This window comes from Hippocampus zosterae, chromosome 10, assembly GCF_025434085.1.
Source record: "Hippocampus zosterae strain Florida chromosome 10, ASM2543408v3, whole genome shotgun sequence".
Classification (NCBI taxonomy): domain Eukaryota; kingdom Metazoa; phylum Chordata; class Actinopteri; order Syngnathiformes; family Syngnathidae; genus Hippocampus; species Hippocampus zosterae.
In genome coordinates this window covers 9,807,324-9,825,513 of record NC_067460.1, presented here as the reverse complement: position 1 = coordinate 9,825,513, position 18,190 = coordinate 9,807,324, and the positions used below count along the sequence as shown (strand labels likewise).

The window sequence follows — 18,190 nt, the reverse complement described above, 5'->3', positions numbered from 1 at the left end:
ATCCCTGATATACCCAACTTTTAATTTAGTAAATTCCTAATGAATTAATTCCAATGTATTCCTATTACCTACCATAAAAGTTTGCGATGTGGAACATTTCCAAAATTCCATGCCTTAAATACTTCATGGAAATTCACTAAAACTTTTCTAACCCTATTGAGAATCAACCATCAATTTTGTAAATGACTGGTTTACTTCGATGTTTTCATAAATTCCCATTCAATGGAATGTTTACAATTTTAAATACTGAAAAAAAAATCCCCGCTCATCCTTGGCATGAAAGTTTACCGCCTTTGAGACCAGTCCTGTGGTTACAGAGCTTTTGCTATCCACAAAGAAAGTGAGTCCCGGTTAAAGTCCATCTCTTGAAAAGACACTTGGTGCACATCGTAACATGTAGAGTATGTTGCGATGACCGCGTAAGACCAGGTAAGGAGACAAACTGCACAGGCGCGTGCGTCGCCATGCCGCTAAGCCTTGGTGATGCATCCCTCTTTGAGGAGAAAGTCGTAGATCTTGCGCGTCTTGTTGACGTCGATCTTGATGAGCGCTCGGGCCTGAGCTAGCCGCAGGCCGCCTTGACGCCGACACTCGTTCAGGAGGGCCTGCTTGTACTCCAGATAAGCACCGGGCACCAGGCGCACCACCTGGCACAGCTAATACGCAAAACAATAATACGGTAGCGTCAACTTACACAACTACATTCAACCAACAATATCAAAGGAACATTCACATCGGCTCATGACACCTTTTACACCTTGTTTGGAATCCTTGTGCCAGATTGAAATTTGGGCTGAACGGTTTTGAAAAATAATCTAATTGCGATTCCTACACCCCTCCCTCCGACCCCAACCGAATATTGCAATTGTGATTAATATTACCTTTTCTTCAAGGTGTATTTGCATGTATTTTTTTCATAAACACAAGCAATCTACAATACCAGAGTTATTCTACTTAAATGTTTTGGTCTTATTGGTTAGGCTTAGGCTAAAACAAATGAAAATGAACCATGAATTATTATGGAAGACAGTTTCTCAACTTCAATTAGAGATGCATTTTACGCCGTCTCAAAACACAATGAATCGCATAACTATTTTTCCGATAACGTGAATGGCGATGCCGGTCCCAAAAAGCTTCACGAGGCTGGGCGTACGTAGCATAACACACTTTTGTCAACTGCGCAAGGGTAGGAGGTGAGGTGGACGCAAGCTCAGTCGGTGCTACTTAAGCTGTACGTGCAAGGTAGCAAAGAGCTTCAGCTGGCGACTAGTGCAGGTAAAACAGTCATGGAGACGACCATAAGGTGAGTAATCATCAATAATCTTTCATAGCAGTGAATTAACTATACATCTGTCAAGTACCGTTCTCACAATTGGATGGCGAGGAAAGTCAGAGAAGCCAAGCTACTTGCCAACTAAACTAACCTATGTCCCGGTAATCGTAAAACAGCAGAATTAAGAGCGATGTCCATTTGAATGTGTGGTAAAACCCCAACCCGGGCTTCAAATCCTATTTTGAAACCCAACACTGTCTTAAAACACTAACCTTGGCTCCAAAACTTAACACTGTTTTGAAATCCTGAGTTGACACCCTCATAAAAGTTTAAATCCTTGCTTGAAACCCCACTTTGAAGCGCTTATTTCAAACAGCAGGGTGACTGTTTAACACCGCACCCAGGCTTGACACCCTGATTATAAATCCTAAACCTGGTTTGAAACCCAACTTTCGACTGTGTACCTCCTTCTCTCGCTCGTTGAGCTTCTCTGTACCAGGCAGCCCGGTCAGGTTGAGGGGAGGCGCGCTCCTCCTGCCTGTTGCTATGGAGACACACACAACACAACATGCTTGGTTGCACTTGGCGTGCAAGTCTTTAGAATCCACATGACCGCTCCCTCTCACCAATTATTTGTGACAATCGACACAATAGAAATCAACCACTGGAAATAATGGCTACCTGATGTTGTGATAGTTGTGACAGCCGGTGTGATGCCAGCATCTCTGCAGGAGGGGGATTAAAAGTGACACTATTAATAAACACACACACTCAGACATGGTAGATTGGATCGAAATCGGAGAAAAAGACTGAGATGAGAAAATCAACAAGGCTTGTTCGGAAAAATGGATGGACGGATACAAACGCACATACATACAACTATGAAGTGGACTCACATTTGAAAGACCATCACATGCATAAGGACAGACAAACACACACCCACTGCCTCTCCCTGTCTGTGTCTTACATGGCGGCCTGCTTGCTGAGCCACTGCTGGCACGCTCGTCCGTCCTGGATGTACTGCAGCACGTCACACAGCATGGTCCGTTTGTGACGCTCGTCCTCACGCATTCGCTTTGCACGTTCGTATACTTTGGCACCTGAGCAACACAAAAACCCCACCGGTAACCACTAGTCGCTATGAGCGGCCCCTGCCGCGGTGGGCCTGGGGACTTACTGCAGGAAGACTTGATTCCGGCCCTGCGGTACTCCTGCAGCCTGCGGATCTCCCGCCGCAGCTCAAACTCCACTAAAACAAAAAACACAGACACCCCACAAAATATAATAATAACAATAATACTACTACTACTAATAATAATAATAAAGTTTTGTGAGGTATATAAGAACATATGACAATGATGTGATGTTAGATACTGACATGCATGACTCTCAATAAATTTGTCGTGTTCAACAGGTCCCGTGACCCTGGCGAATCGTCTCATGATGTCATAGAGGTCCTGAACCTCCTTGGGGTAACAATGCTCTTGGACTGTGAAAGAACAGAGTGAGAAGTACAGACACAAATGTTGTGAAGGCAACAATAATCAGTCCTGTGCACTCGTTCATATCTGAAGGACATCAAGTCCTTCAGATATGAACGAGTGCACAGTTATGCTGCACTTGTAACATGACGTTGTCGTGTTTTGGAAAAAGAGACAGTCGTCGTTTTTGAGCACTTTAGTCATTCTACGAATGCACTGATAGGTCTTACTTGTGAGGAAAAGGAGTGCACTAGTACATAATTAAAGCTGTATTAGCATTCATTCCGTATCCATGATATCCATCTCATGGTCCATCTAACCAGTTTGTATTGTGTCCTCACTATTAGGACAACTTTGACATAATAGCAGGACAAATCTATTCTACTAAAACTACATGTGCCCATAAATAAATAAATCTACTAGTTAACATGCAGCGCTTTATTAGTAGTCAAGTCACATTTAGATAGCCCTTCATCACAAACAGGCTCAAAGTGCTCCACATGCCCACAGTTGACAAATATTAGTAGTTGACTAGTAGTAGCGGTGGTAGTAGCAGCGCCAATAGAAATCTGTCTGTATTAGTCATTCCCCTAAACTATATTGAACCTCCGTATTAAGGGCCAACCTTAAGGGTTGTATAGTCATTAGTTTGTTCTCCTATATTACTGTTAAATTTCATGAAAGGTTTAGAACTGGGATATTTCAGCGACCTTATCCTGGGTGTGCCTAGTGTGAATACAGTGGATAAAAAAATCTGCACATTGCTATTCAAATGCTATTGTGACAACAAAAATGTCCGCAAAAGCCTGCAAGAACACATGAACTTTATTTGGGGGCATTTTAAATAGTGGCAAGTGTGTGTCGAATCCAATTTAACATTCATTTTAATGTGACTGGTTAATTCGGATCAATATCCTTGGCTATGAGAGGGTTATCTCAGTTGTTGATTTTGACTTCCCCTCTATGAACAATTTCATTATTTTTCAAAGGACAGGTTATGCGTCACACTATGGTGGAAAAACTATTCAGCACAAAAACAACAACATTTGAACAAGAGTGTGTATACCTTTGATAACCACTGTACATCAGCATGCACACCTGATTGCACATGTTATTGCATGCGGAAAGCTCAAGTACGTTGGGATCTTAGTGTGTGGTGCATTGGCCACCTTGGAGCTTGTTTGTCTCAAAGCTGAGTAACACAGTAGAGGCAAGCTGTTGAGGGGGTGTTAGAGAGGAGATGTGTGTGCTAGTGTGTATTTGTGTGCCTCTCAGGCTCAGATATCAACATACCAAAACACACACACACACACACACACACGATCCCTGACAGTCTCCATGACGACAGTTCGGCAGCTCGACGGCTAGCGGGACTTGTCTTTTGTCTCCTGAGGGCTGCGAGATAAGGACTGATGTGATGGGGGTGGAGCTTACATGAATAAATCATAAGCGCACAACTTCAACCTCCGCCGACCAATCCCAGTGCGGACGGACACGCGTCGTGTGCCTTACGACCATCATGCGACGTCACGCGTTAACTCGTTTACCCTGCAGTGCAGTGGTTAGCTTGTAGCCATAGCAACCATGTGGGCATGCGTGTGTCAGAGGCCAACTCACCCTGGAATTTGCGCATGTTGATGAGTCCGTGATCGCGAATAATCCTGAAACACACACACACACACACACACAACCCCCCCCAAAAGATATTATTCTGTCACATTTTAGCATGTCATGAAAAAATAAACTCAATAGAACACAGGAGCAACATGTTTGAGAAGATTAATTGGCATTAATCAAATAAAATGCATAAAAAATCCATCAATTTGGTATTTTTTGAATGTTGGAAGAATTGCCTTTCAATGGGCATCAATTATTCGTAGATTTTCGTTATTCGCGAGACGGCCATGTGCATGACCAACGCGAATAGCAGGGTTCTATTGTATGCGGTTTGAGGTGGCAGAAAAAGTATTACTGTCAGAGTCGCTCTTCAGCTTGTCATGTTTGTTTTGACAAAAAGCTCCTTTTAGCTGTTTCATGGTTAGAAACAGGTGTTTTGGGCTAAGCAACCCGTGTCCTACTACTGAAGCAGAAAAGCAAGAAAAAACTTTTCCTAACGGTGAAAGACAAAGTCCAAACGCCTAAAGGGGATGGCAGTCAGTGACTCGATCAAAAGTCAAATCCTCATTCTTGAGGGGAAAATACTGTGATCACTCCAGTTTTGTTTTTGATTTGTTATTGGTGCAAGGATATTGAAAGAAAAAAAAGACACTTAACAGGCCAAGGATGCCACCTAGTGTCAAACTGGCGTCATCACAGATAGCTGCGAACCTACTTTTTCCTGCGTTGTCGCTCCTTTAATCTTGAATGGTATATATCCACCACAGCCAGTTTGAGTGCTGAAACAAGAAAAGCATATTATCGTTTCACAATGGCATGTGTGGTTGAGCCTCTTCGAGCGGCTTTCGATACCCACCATGGAGGATGTCTGAATCGTCGTCCACAAAGTCAATGTCTTTCAAATCCCATTCGGCGTAGTTGTCAAACTCCTGTTTGGTCAGAGAGAGAGAGAGATCATGATTATTACTATTATTACTATGAGGTGATGGTGCAGTTGATTTGCCATCTGGGTGGATGCGCACAATGTCGGAGTGAAAGGTAAATGTCAGTATGAGTCATTGCTTCGTGTGAGTCACTCTAACTGGACTTTATTCAGATTCACGTAGTGGCATATTCTCCCATTTGCAGTTAAATCAATTCGCTCTGTGCTTTTCTTGCACACTTTTAAGGTGTGGCAATTCCACCATTAGAATGACTGCAGTTGTGAGTGGCGCTTTCAAATTCCAAGCCGCCAGCACAAGTCAACAGTGGCTTGGTCACGGGGCCGTTACCAACGGAGCACAGCGGCAGCTCATTGAATCAAAACGTGCAATGTGATTTTTCACCTTCAAGAGCCGCTAAAGGCAGCATGGCGAGCAACTGGTTAGCTCCGGCCTTCTTGTGTGGCGTTTGCGTGTTCTCTCTGTTCCTGCTTGAGTTTTCTCCGGGTATTCCAGTATCCTTCCACATTACCAAAAACATGCATTGGAGGTCAATAGAACACTCTAAATTGTCCTTAGGTGTGATTGAGAGTGTGAATGCTTGTTTGTCTGTGTGCCCTGCAATTGAAATTTCATCTGTGCTGTATGTTTCACATACAGTACATTTGACAATAACGTTTAATCCAATCCAATTGGCTGGGAACCAGCTCAAGATGAACCCCAACTACTGCCCAAAGACAACTGGGATGGGCTCCAGCACACCCATGACCCTCGTGAGGATTACCGGTAAGCAGTTTCTGATAACAAAGGGATGGAAGAGTTGCTAGTCCTTAGTACAAGCTCCTGAGTGGGCAAGAGGAAAGACTCTTCAGTCTCTGGAGGAATCCGTGCACCGCTTGGTTTGACAGGGGACGCCATCAATTTAACGTCACTCCGCAAGGTGTACGCTTCATGAAAGTGACATACTTAAGTCAAAGGGAGAATCGGCACAGCCTAAAAAGTACGTAGCTGCGCGTCTTTTCTGACTTGAGCACCTGGCAGAATTTGCCCCATAATGAGCAAAACAAGTCAATTACCCGCTCAAATGAAATCCCTCACCTCCATGAAGTCAGCTCTGGCCGGCATGTATCCCGCCATGTCCCTAGACAGCGCAGAGTCAAACGTGGGCCGAGGTGGATCTTCGGTCGCTGTCAGATAAAATAGGATTTTTTTTTAATGCTTTAGCGATACACACTTAAAAAAGCAAGGGTTAGTGAAGTCCTTGAATGTATCATAAGTCAGAGTTGGCCCAACCCAATGCAGCACCCCATTCGATTCATTCTCCTTACTAGCAGGTTACGCTAGATGAAATTTTTTTTTAAAGTATAATAATTGACGATGCAACCCAAACACCCGAAGACGTGTTTTCCATTGTTTTTCAATTCCATGCAGTGGTAGTCACTCCCTTTATACTACCCAGAATTACCGTGATGCCAACCGTTCACAAATATATTATATTACATGTGGTCCTTTTTACATATATAACTTAACATAAAATAAGCATTGATGTGGTGTCACTAACGTTTAAAAGGAATAGCACTGTCCGCAAAGCGAGCATCTTTGGTCTTGCGCAGGCTGAGCAGCGTTGAGGAGAAGAGAGGATTGTTGATGAAGTTCTTCATGTAATGACTCTCACACTCCTCCTTGCTTTTGCTGCGCATCTGGTAGGCCACGTCCTGCCTGGCAAGTACAAGCTCATCAACAAAAGTCAAAAGAAGGAAAACCAAGCATAGCGATAATTAGAGGGCGGGGAGTTGTGTTGAACTATCTTAACAAATCTGAATGAAATAATTCACTGACCAGTTGCCAAAGCCACAATCCATCACAGCCTCAAGCAGAGCCATCTCCTCCTGCGCAGTCCAGCCGGGCTCCAAAACGGGAAAGTCTGACGTCTGGATGAACAAGACGGAACATTACTGAAATTGACTTCGCGGCTGCCATGAGAAACTGGTGAGAAGTGCAACTGCATTTGTGATACATTTTGGAGGTTTTTTTTCTCACTTGAACAAGCTGATACACTCACCCCCCATGTATTAGTGCATTTCAGTCGTTTGCGTGTGACCGTTTCAGTTGTGTGTGAGCAAAACAAATTCAACGTGTTGAGTTTTTCTTTAGTTTTGAGTGTTTTACTAGTGCGGCGACAGCATTTTGGTAGTGCATGTGAGAGGTAACCCAGAATGATATCCCCGACGGACCCTTCAAATTTACCATGATTTCATACTTATGATCACTCTGATGTTTCTTGTATTCGAAGCCTCGAGTGAAACACTGGGAAAAAACAGAGAGAGAAGCCGTTTGAGGGATTATTCAGATTCAAAGGAGATTCTTTACTGGAGTGGACATATTGTCACCTGGAGGCATAGGAGGAAAGGTGAAGGTCCGCATTCCGCACACTTGATGTAAGGCTCAGTGAGGTAAGACGAGCAGCCTCTGCAAGGCGGCTTATCGAAGGGGTCGTCTGAGGGGAACATGGACCACATAATAGGCAACTGGAGGTTAAAGTTGGCCAACATGGCCCAAGGCTGACATTGTCAATGCCTGTTTTGTTTTTCTCCCTCCAGAGTTTTCAAAATCCTTGTTTGTTGCAATATTTTAATTATTTCCCAGTGAAATTATTAAGCTAAAATTGATTATTTTTAAATGTATTTCTGTAAATCAATCGTTCATTAATCCATGATGAACAATTGTATAAACACAGCTAAGGCAGAAATGAAAAGATGCAACACAATCCAAATAAAGACAAAAAAACACATTGGAATTATTTGATCTTTTGACCATTTGTTGTTTTTTGGAAATAAATCCGCAATCGGACAGCCTTTGTTTTTGGAATTCGGGAGTTATCAAGTCAGTAGCTTACAGCACAAAACAGAAATGTTAATTTAACTCAAACATACACCGAGTAGGTAACTAAATCGGAGTAAAATAATTTTGCAGTGGGCTCATTCTTTTTAAAAAAAAAAGGTCTACAGGTTTACATTTACCTGTTTTATAAATCATAAATGCATACAGTATATACTACAATCAAATATGAGCATGTCTTTTTTGTATACTTGATGCATTAATTTAGCCGTTTTCCCCACTTAAAATGGTAAAATTAAATACAGTATCGTGTATGTTGATTCAGTCACTAAATAATGTGTTAATGGAGTAATGGAGTCAACAAAAGTAGCAATGACATTTTTACACGTTTTCTGTACATATCAAATAATTGGTTATACTACAAAAAAACAATGAGCATGATTGTTTTCTTAAAGTACTGTATTTGTTGCAGTAACTTAGCTGTTCAGTAAACAATTTAATTTTACTTCTCATTTGTGTATCGAATAAAATAATGTGCTAAAGAGGTGACTGTAAATAATAAAACAAAATAAAATCTTAGTAGGAAAGATTTATTTTACAAATACCTTTAATATTTCTTATTTTATTAAAAAATAAATTGCTACATTACTACTAAAGAATTACAAACAATAGCTATAATATTTTGCTTTCATTTGTGATTGATTGATCTAATTTATGTCTTGACAGTTTTTAAAAAGTCCAACACACATTTACAGTCAGCTTGGTATAGGTTTCAGATACCAGAATGAACGAGAATCTAAATCTAAATGTAATAAACAATTGGTTAATGAAGATAAACATTGAAAACAAATCTTTCAAGGAAACAATAGCATGGAATATTTGGTTCAGTATATTTATTTGACAGATACTCTAACTTTCACTATTAATTTTTTAACCTCATCTATGAATGATACAGCCCGTGTGTCCGTTCAAAAAACTCAACGGCCACAAGTTCAATAAAAAAATAACATTAAAATAACATGATAGCTAAAAAGGCCGCTTTAGAGTTATCCGAATCATGGATTCATATTTGTTGAATGTTTTTTTTCACCCCCAACTATGACGAGACAACTGTATTAGACAGGCGAACAAACTGTAGATATTTGCAGATTTCCGAAGACAATGAAAGGGCTTTTCATGCCCTTTACGGATAACGAGCGAGCAGTGCTAATGCAACCTAGCGAAGCAGCCTTGAATTCCGCTGAATAATATCGAAAAGTTATTAATTGAACAATAATTTAAGTAGACAAAATTGGCTACGCATTTGCCACTAAAACATAAATTCGAACAAATGTTGTGGTTTATCGCCGTACGATATTGTTAGCGTAACAATGCTACCTCGGTTGTTATACAATATAACGACCGCACAACTGGGATGACAATTTAACTTACTCCCGAAAGAAGAGAGGTGGTCCATGTGTCTTCACTTAGAATTGTAGTTGGGGGGGAAACGGCCCAAAAAGTGATACAAGCAAAGGGGAATGATTCTCGATAAAAGTAAGGTTAAGAGGTGATCGCTTTTTCTCAACTCAACACATGGCCTTGTTGCGGTTTCCTCAGTCCAAATTAGTCGAGCACAGATGGCACGAAAGGGGCCGAGAAGGCGGGAAGGGTGTCATTTCTACATTGACCAGATGGTGGTGTTGCAAATTTTTCGATTGAAAGTGAATGGCGAGAGGGACCGTGATCGGAAACCTCAAACGTCGATGTCTTTTTTTTTAAATCACAAGATGTCACCACAGAGCCACTAAAGAAGACAATAGCTGAGGTTTAGGCTTTGTTCGTGTCTATTAATAATATACAATTAAAATGTGTCCGAAGACGTCACCAATCATGAAGATTATTTTATTTTAGCAAGCCCAGCTTCAAATAATATTGTCATCAGCCCGTTATCTTGAGTTACTGAAGCATACACAGTGAGCCTACTTAATCAGATATCTATTTTTTAAAGAGCATTATTTCAATTCGAAACAAGGTGCAAAATGCAGTGCAGAGGCTTCACAAAAATACATAAAACATACACACAATCAAAGAATAACTCCAAGGATACATACAAAGTCCTATGGGCAACTCAAGTCCAGAATTTCACAAGGCCAGATGGATCCCGGATAGAATCTGCAAAAAAGATTCCCATCATGCATCATTTATTTTCCCCAGGTTTGACCGGGAGCTTGAAAGGGGGTCATTGGAACTCGAATCAGGTCGCAGGATGGATGTCATATGATTTGAAACAAGCTTCAAAGCACTGTGACATAAAAGCTGCCATAACCCCTGCCACTGCTGCAAAATGTGCTGGCTTTTCCTGCCCTAAATGGCAAAAAGGACCACAACACCACAGCCATGAAGACAATTTAGCACATGAAGAATGCCTAGGGCAAGCTATTCAAATCAATATTTATTCAATGATAAAAGATGATTGCATACTTTATTATGACACATTGTTGATCATTGACCATTATAAATGTATGACGTTATTTGTAAAATTGATAATTCTATCTTTGGGTAGTAGGCGGGGGACAACCTGAACTGGTTCCCAGCCAATCACAGGGCACACAGAGACGAACAACGATACACGCTCACACTCACACCGAGGGACAATTTCGAGTATTCAATCAACTGACCTGCCATGTTTTTGGAACATAGGGAAAACCCATGCATGCACAGGGGGAACACGCAAACTCCACACAGGAAGGCCGGAGTCTGGAATCAAACCTACAACCTATGCACTGTGAGGTGGATGAGCTGACCAGTGCAACTTAAGATAAAAACAAAATTGTGATGTTTTCCAGACTAAAACACGAAACAGCATTCATTGAGTACTGTGTGTGAGTCATGTGACCCACAGAGGCCCAATTGGAGAGCAGCAATTAATGCTTGTTAGCACTGAGAGGAATTAGTTTACTGCACCTACCATTTGCTGTGACAAAGTCACTGCTAGAATGAACGTAGCCACGTGAAAAGTTATATTTAAGACAACATACCTCATATACTGCTAGCTGAAAATTGTTTTAACAAAGTGAAACAGGGGAGAGCGCGAACGCGGTCTCACTACCAGAAATTATGCAGTCAAGATTCCCACATTTGGGGAATTCGCAGGGGTCAGCACAGCCGGAGTGCAATGGCTGATCCTCACGCTGGGTGAGCCACCTTCTTGATCATGGCATCACCCCTGCCAGGTAAGTATGAGTTGGACCCGTCACCAGGCCAGGGTCTTTAGCACACGCACCGTCTTCGGTCACGGGCGCATCTGCTGAGACACGTGCGAGCAGTCCAGGGGTGTGGTCGTTTTGGAATTGTCATTGCGGTTCGGCTTTTATCGATCAGATCGAAGTAAATATGTTTAAAATCAACCACAGTGGCTCGCATGTTACTTTGGACCGAAATGAAAAAGAAGGACATTCCTTTTCGCTGTAATTATCATTCGTTTGAATTAGCTTTATACACGTTCCATGTCGCTTCATTGAGTTGGCGTTTTAGGGAAGGGTTGTCCTGTTTCTATTTTGTGAACAAGAAACGGTGGCGGCGGGGTTCTTCGGTTTTAGGTAGGTCCAACGTCTTTGTTGACAAAAATGACCATGGGGAACACACATCAACACAAACTCGCTGGACGAGGCAATTTCCGCAGCTGCCTCGCCAAGCTGATCGTCTCCGTGGAGACGGCCTCGGGCGTACCAGTCTCGGGCTCGGGAAGCAAGAGTAAGGCGCCGGTAGGAACGCGAGCGCCCGAGCCAGTTCTTCATCCACGCGACAGTCCAGATGACAGTTGTTTTGGGAATTGGCCGTCAACGATTTGAGACAGCCTTTGGCCTCTGACTCTCAATGGCATCAATTCCCTGAATCCGCCATCACTTTTCCAAGGCCTGCCGCCACCTGCTCGGCGCTCATTCCCATTGTGAGGGGACTCCAAAACCCCACCGCAAAGGAAGCGAAAACCTTTAGAAGAGGGATTTTTAAGTCATGTACCCGTTTCCCTGGACAGCGAGGATGCCAGACATTTTTCTTGCCCGAGAGTTTCTGACCCTTCTGTCCTTTCAAAACACATCGCGCTTTTCAGACTGCAGGAAGGACGGGTGAACTTCTTCCAGAGACTGGTAGCAACAACATCATCAACACGCACCACCAGCACTGGAGCCCCACAGGGATGTGTCCTCTCTCCACTGCTCTTCTCCCTCTACACAAACGACTGCACCTCAACAAATCCAGCTGTCAAACTCATAAAGTTCGCAGACGACACCACGGCCATCGGTCTTATCAAAGACGGCGACGAGTCTGCGTACCGCCAACAAGTGGAGCAGCTGGAGCTCTGGTGCAGACGACACAACCTCGGGCTGAACACGCTCAAGACTGTAGAGATGATCGTGGACTTCAGGAAACATTCTTCTCCACAGTTGCCCCTCACACTATCCAACTGCCCTGTGTCAACCGTCGAGACCTTCAAGTTCCTGGGAATCACAGTCTCCCAGGACATGAAGTGGGAAGTCAACACCATCTCCATCCTGAAAAGGGCCCAGCCGAGGATGTACTTCCTGAGGCTGCTGAGGAAGCATGGTCTGCCACAGGAGGTGCTACGACAGTTCTACACGGCAGTCATCGAATCAATCCTGTGTTCTTCCATCACGGTTTGGTTTGGGGCCGCCACAAAAAAGGACAAAATACGACTTCAACGGACAGTTAGGACGGCGGAAAAAATCATTGGCACCGGCCTACCCACTCTTGAGGACTTGCACACTGCAAGGATCAAGACAAGGGCACGGAAAATACTCCTGGATCCCCCGCACCCTGCCCACCATCTTTTCCAGCTACTCCCCTCAGGCAGGCGCTACAGATCCATGCGCACCAAATCCAGCAGACACTTAAACAGCTTCTTCCCTCTAGCCATTAACTCCCTAAACAGTCACTGACGTGGTCACTCTCTTGTACTACAAATACTGCTACTGGTCACTCTAAAATGGTTCAATGATTTTCTGCACCAACTGTACAAACTGTCACCGTATTGTATTCTACCACTGATCACTTTAGCTCTGCTTGATACTTTGCACATTGTCTCACTTACATTACGAAATGCCCTTGCATACCTATTTGTCATGTCCTTGTTTACGATGATACTAATGCAGCGTGTTATACCGGAGACAAATTCCTTGTGTGTTCTACATACTTGGCCAATAAAGATGATTCGGATTCTCAACTGCTAGGTATTGTGGGTCAAGTATGTCCAATAGGAAAGCAGCAATGCAACGTACCCCATTTTCTGCTACCACAATGTTTTAGGTGGACAAATAACCCAATGAGGGATTTCCAGTGACGGAACATAAATGTAGCTGTTATTTTAATTTTGTGATGAAAAGACATATTTGATCAACATTTGACAGAAAGACTGGAACTCATGCAGCTCTCCTCAACCCATTCACTACATCAGCACCAGCGCCATTTCAACTACTCCGCAACCTTTGTGTGAACCTTATTTGTTGTCAAACTTGTTCACAGAATTAAGATCACAATGATAACAATTTGCCATTGACCAGTGAATCAGGGGAGAGCGCGAACGCAGTCCCCCACTACCAGAAATTATGCAGTCGAGATTCCCACATTTGGGGAATTCGCAGGGGTCAGCACAGCCGGAGTGCAATGGCTGAGCCTCGCCCTGGGTGAACCACCTTCTTGATCATGGTATCTCCCCTGCCAGGTAAGTATGAGTTGTACAAGTCACCAGCCCACAGTCTTCAGCACACACACCATCTTCAGTCACGGGATCCTCTACCAAACGCACATAAACTCACTGGCTGAGGCAACATCCGTAGTACCTTTGGATTGTGTCATGAACTAACCCATTTTAAGTGAGGTCAAAAGAATTTGCAAAAACAATCCCATCATTCATTGCTTCTTTTCGCCCAAGAATGCAAAGCCAGAATCGTCCCTCCCCACAACAACTCACTTTGTGTTTCTTTTTGTGGTCAGGAACAGAATCTAATGCTGCTGCCATCTCGCGGTGTTTGTAACACCAAACAATCTTTCGCGACACTTGATTTAAATACATTTTAGATGAGTCAACTACTAATATTTATTAGCACAGTATTAAAAAAATCTACATTCGGAAATGTACGTTTGAATCCTTATCCTTTTATACTGAGCTCTTTGATTGTTTTTATCTTGAAGGCAAAAAAAGAAAAAAATAATCCAGAAAATTTGAGAGACTTGCAACATTTTTAAAAACTCAGAGAAAAAGGACTAGCATTAAGGTTGATTGAGAATCATGTCAATCTCACAAGAGTTACTGCTTCAAAAAATTAGTTGATGGGAGACGCAACTTTCTTGGAATAGGTTCTACCCCACTGAAAAAGATTAACATTCACATTTCAGAAACTTAATCTTTCAAAGATGGATTTTTATCCATCTACAATAATGGACCACATTTACAAGCTTCACCTTTGAAGCATCAAAACATAAAAAACTTTCATATCAACTCTGATGATGATTACAAGTATGGAAAGACAGCACTTATTTTCATAAGTAGTATTGCTATTGACCATCAGAGGGTGTGCACCGTTCCTGGAGATACTGCAATACCAGGTCGATGCGTGGAGTGGACGGAGCAAGCCCCTATTCCATCTCCCAGTTCCAAAAATCAATTTAATATATGGTCCCCGATAGGGGACGTATCAGATATTAAACTGATAAGAACAGATACTACACTTGATCTTAGCCAAAAGGCCGAGAAGCGATAACTCCGAACTGCCTCAAGGGACAATGTCATTCCCGACAGTGCTGGCTACAGTCATGGTGACAAAAGTCAAATCACCACAAACAAAACGCATTTACACGCCAAACAACAATTACAAACAGTTAAGTGATAATGAGGCCAACTGTGTGGTTTGCTAGCCTGCAAATGACAATCAAATATGAGCATGTCTTTTTTGTATACTTGATGCATTAATTTAGCCGTTTTCCCCACTTAAAATGGTAAAATTAAATACAGTATCGTGTATGTTGATTCAGTCACTAAATAATGTGTTAATGGAGTAATGGAGTCAACAAAAGTAGCAATGACATTTTTACACGTTTTCTGTACATATCAAATAATTGGTTATACTACAAAAAAACAATGAGCATGATTGTTTTCTTAAAGTACTGTATTTGTTGCAGTAACTTAGCTGTTCAGTAAACAATTTAATTTTACTTCTCATTTGTGTATCGAATAAAATAATGTGCTAAAGAGGTGACTGTAAATAATAAAACAAAATAAAATCTTAGTAGGAAAGATTTATTTTACAAATACCTTTAATATTTCTTATTTTATTAAAAAATAAATTGCTACATTACTACTAAAGAATTACAAACAATAGCTATAATATTTTGCTTTCATTTGTGATTGATTGATCTAATTTATGTCTTGACAGTTTTTAAAAAGTCCAACACACATTTACAGTCAGCTTGGTATAGGTTTCAGATACCAGAATGAACGAGAATCTAAATCTAAATGTAATAAACAATTGGTTAATGAAGATAAACATTGAAAACAAATCTTTCAAGGAAACAATAGCATGGAATATTTGGTTCAGTATATTTATTTGACAGATACTCTAACTTTCACTATTAATTTTTTAACCTCATCTATGAATGATACAGCCCGTGTGTCCGTTCAAAAAACTCAACGGCCACAAGTTCAATAAAAAAATAACATTAAAATAACATGATAGCTAAAAAGGCCGCTTTAGAGTTATCCGAATCATGGATTCATATTTGTTGAATGTTTTTTTTCACCCCCAACTATGACGAGACAACTGTATTAGACAGGCGAACAAACTGTAGATATTTGCAGATTTCCGAAGACAATGAAAGGGCTTTTCATGCCCTTTACGGATAACGAGCGAGCAGTGCTAATGCAACCTAGCGAAGCAGCCTTGAATTCCGCTGAATAATATCGAAAAGTTATTAATTGAACAATAATTTAAGTAGACAAAATTGGCTACGCATTTGCCACTAAAACATAAATTCGAACAAATGTTGTGGTTTATCGCCGTACGATATTGTTAGCGTAACAATGCTACCTCGGTTGTTATACAATATAACGACCGCACAACTGGGATGACAATTTAACTTACTCCCGAAAGAAGAGAGGTGGTCCATGTGTCTTCACTTAGAATTGTAGTTGGGGGGGAAACGGCCCAAAAAGTGATACAAGCAAAGGGGAATGATTCTCGATAAAAGTAAGGTTAAGAGGTGATCGCTTTTTCTCAACTCAACACATGGCCTTGTTGCGGTTTCCTCAGTCCAAATTAGTCGAGCACAGATGGCACGAAAGGGGCCGAGAAGGCGGGAAGGGTGTCATTTCTACATTGACCAGATGGTGGTGTTGCAAATTTTTCGATTGAAAGTGAATGGCGAGAGGGACCGTGATCGGAAACCTCAAACGTCGATGTCTTTTTTTTTAAATCACAAGATGTCACCACAGAGCCACTAAAGAAGACAATAGCTGAGGTTTAGGCTTTGTTCGTGTCTATTAATAATATACAATTAAAATGTGTCCGAAGACGTCACCAATCATGAAGATTATTTTATTTTAGCAAGCCCAGCTTCAAATAATATTGTCATCAGCCCGTTATCTTGAGTTACTGAAGCATACACAGTGAGCCTACTTAATCAGATATCTATTTTTTAAAGAGCATTATTTCAATTCGAAACAAGGTGCAAAATGCAGTGCAGAGGCTTCACAAAAATACATAAAACATACACACAATCAAAGAATAACTCCAAGGATACATACAAAGTCCTATGGGCAACTCAAGTCCAGAATTTCACAAGGCCAGATGGATCCCGGATAGAATCTGCAAAAAAGATTCCCATCATGCATCATTTATTTTCCCCAGGTTTGACCGGGAGCTTGAAAGGGGGTCATTGGAACTCGAATCAGGTCGCAGGATGGATGTCATATGATTTGAAACAAGCTTCAAAGCACTGTGACATAAAAGCTGCCATAACCCCTGCCACTGCTGCAAAATGTGCTGGCTTTTCCTGCCCTAAATGGCAAAAAGGACCACAACACCACAGCCATGAAGACAATTTAGCACATGAAGAATGCCTAGGGCAAGCTATTCAAATCAATATTTATTCAATGATAAAAGATGATTGCATACTTTATTATGACACATTGTTGATCATTGACCATTATAAATGTATGACGTTATTTGTAAAATTGATAATTCTATCTTTGGGTAGTAGGCGGGGGACAACCTGAACTGGTTCCCAGCCAATCACAGGGCACACAGAGACGAACAACGATACACGCTCACACTCACACCGAGGGACAATTTCGAGTATTCAATCAACTGACCTGCCATGTTTTTGGAACATAGGGAAAACCCATGCATGCACAGGGGGAACACGCAAACTCCACACAGGAAGGCCGGAGTCTGGAATCAAACCTACAACCTATGCACTGTGAGGTGGATGAGCTGACCAGTGCAACTTAAGATAAAAACAAAATTGTGATGTTTTCCAGACTAAAACACGAAACAGCATTCATTGAGTACTGTGTGTGAGTCATGTGACCCACAGAGGCCCAATTGGAGAGCAGCAATTAATGCTTGTTAGCACTGAGAGGAATTAGTTTACTGCACCTACCATTTGCTGTGACAAAGTCACTGCTAGAATGAACGTAGCCACGTGAAAAGTTATATTTAAGACAACATACCTCATATACTGCTAGCTGAAAATTGTTTTAACAAAGTGAAACAGGGGAGAGCGCGAACGCGGTCTCACTACCAGAAATTATGCAGTCAAGATTCCCACATTTGGGGAATTCGCAGGGGTCAGCACAGCCGGAGTGCAATGGCTGATCCTCACGCTGGGTGAGCCACCTTCTTGATCATGGCATCACCCCTGCCAGGTAAGTATGAGTTGGACCCGTCACCAGGCCAGGGTCTTTAGCACACGCACCGTCTTCGGTCACGGGCGCATCTGCTGAGACACGTGCGAGCAGTCCAGGGGTGTGGTCGTTTTGGAATTGTCATTGCGGTTCGGCTTTT

The 18,190-nt window shown here is 42.0% G+C and overlaps 1 protein-coding gene and 4 non-coding genes across 8 annotated transcripts; all 5 read right to left on the bottom strand.

Annotated features, from left to right (window-relative positions):
* Positions 1 to 174: 174 nt before the first annotated feature.
* tada2a (transcriptional adaptor 2A) lies at positions 175 to 16,470 on the bottom strand. Of its 4 annotated transcripts, none has more exons than XM_052078053.1 (15): positions 16,268 to 16,470; positions 7,682 to 7,819; positions 7,539 to 7,598; positions 7,131 to 7,222; positions 6,853 to 7,010; positions 6,390 to 6,478; positions 5,228 to 5,300; positions 5,087 to 5,150; positions 4,372 to 4,415; positions 2,652 to 2,762; positions 2,451 to 2,522; positions 2,241 to 2,373; positions 1,955 to 1,998; positions 1,738 to 1,817; positions 175 to 656 (listed from the first exon to the last, which is right to left on the bottom strand). In XM_052078053.1, the coding sequence occupies exons 2-15, from the start codon at positions 7,808 to 7,810 to the stop codon at positions 471 to 473; spliced, it is 1,335 nt and encodes a 444-aa protein (XP_051934013.1). In that variant the 5' UTR covers positions 7,811 to 7,819; positions 16,268 to 16,470; the 3' UTR covers positions 175 to 470. The 4 variants fall into 4 exon arrangements, with proteins under 4 accessions (XP_051934013.1, XP_051934010.1, XP_051934012.1 ...); XM_052078050.1 differs by having other exon boundaries at positions 7,682 to 7,788; positions 16,268 to 16,465; XM_052078052.1 differs by lacking the exon at positions 16,268 to 16,470 and adding an exon at positions 9,561 to 9,756.
* Positions 11,193 to 11,352, bottom strand: LOC127609446 (U1 spliceosomal RNA). Its single transcript, XR_007964578.1, has one exon. It is a non-coding gene; the product is annotated as a U1 spliceosomal RNA (small nuclear RNA).
* On the bottom strand, positions 13,696 to 13,859 carry LOC127609552 (U1 spliceosomal RNA). Its single transcript, XR_007964677.1, has one exon. It is a non-coding gene; the product is annotated as a U1 spliceosomal RNA (small nuclear RNA).
* LOC127609482 (U2 spliceosomal RNA) lies at positions 14,699 to 14,888 on the bottom strand. Its single transcript, XR_007964610.1, has one exon. It is a non-coding gene; the product is annotated as a U2 spliceosomal RNA (small nuclear RNA).
* A 1,429-nt stretch (positions 16,471 to 17,899) lies between the features above and the next one.
* LOC127609445 (U1 spliceosomal RNA) lies at positions 17,900 to 18,059 on the bottom strand. Its single transcript, XR_007964577.1, has one exon. It is a non-coding gene; the product is annotated as a U1 spliceosomal RNA (small nuclear RNA).
* Positions 18,060 to 18,190: the final 131 nt, after the last annotated feature.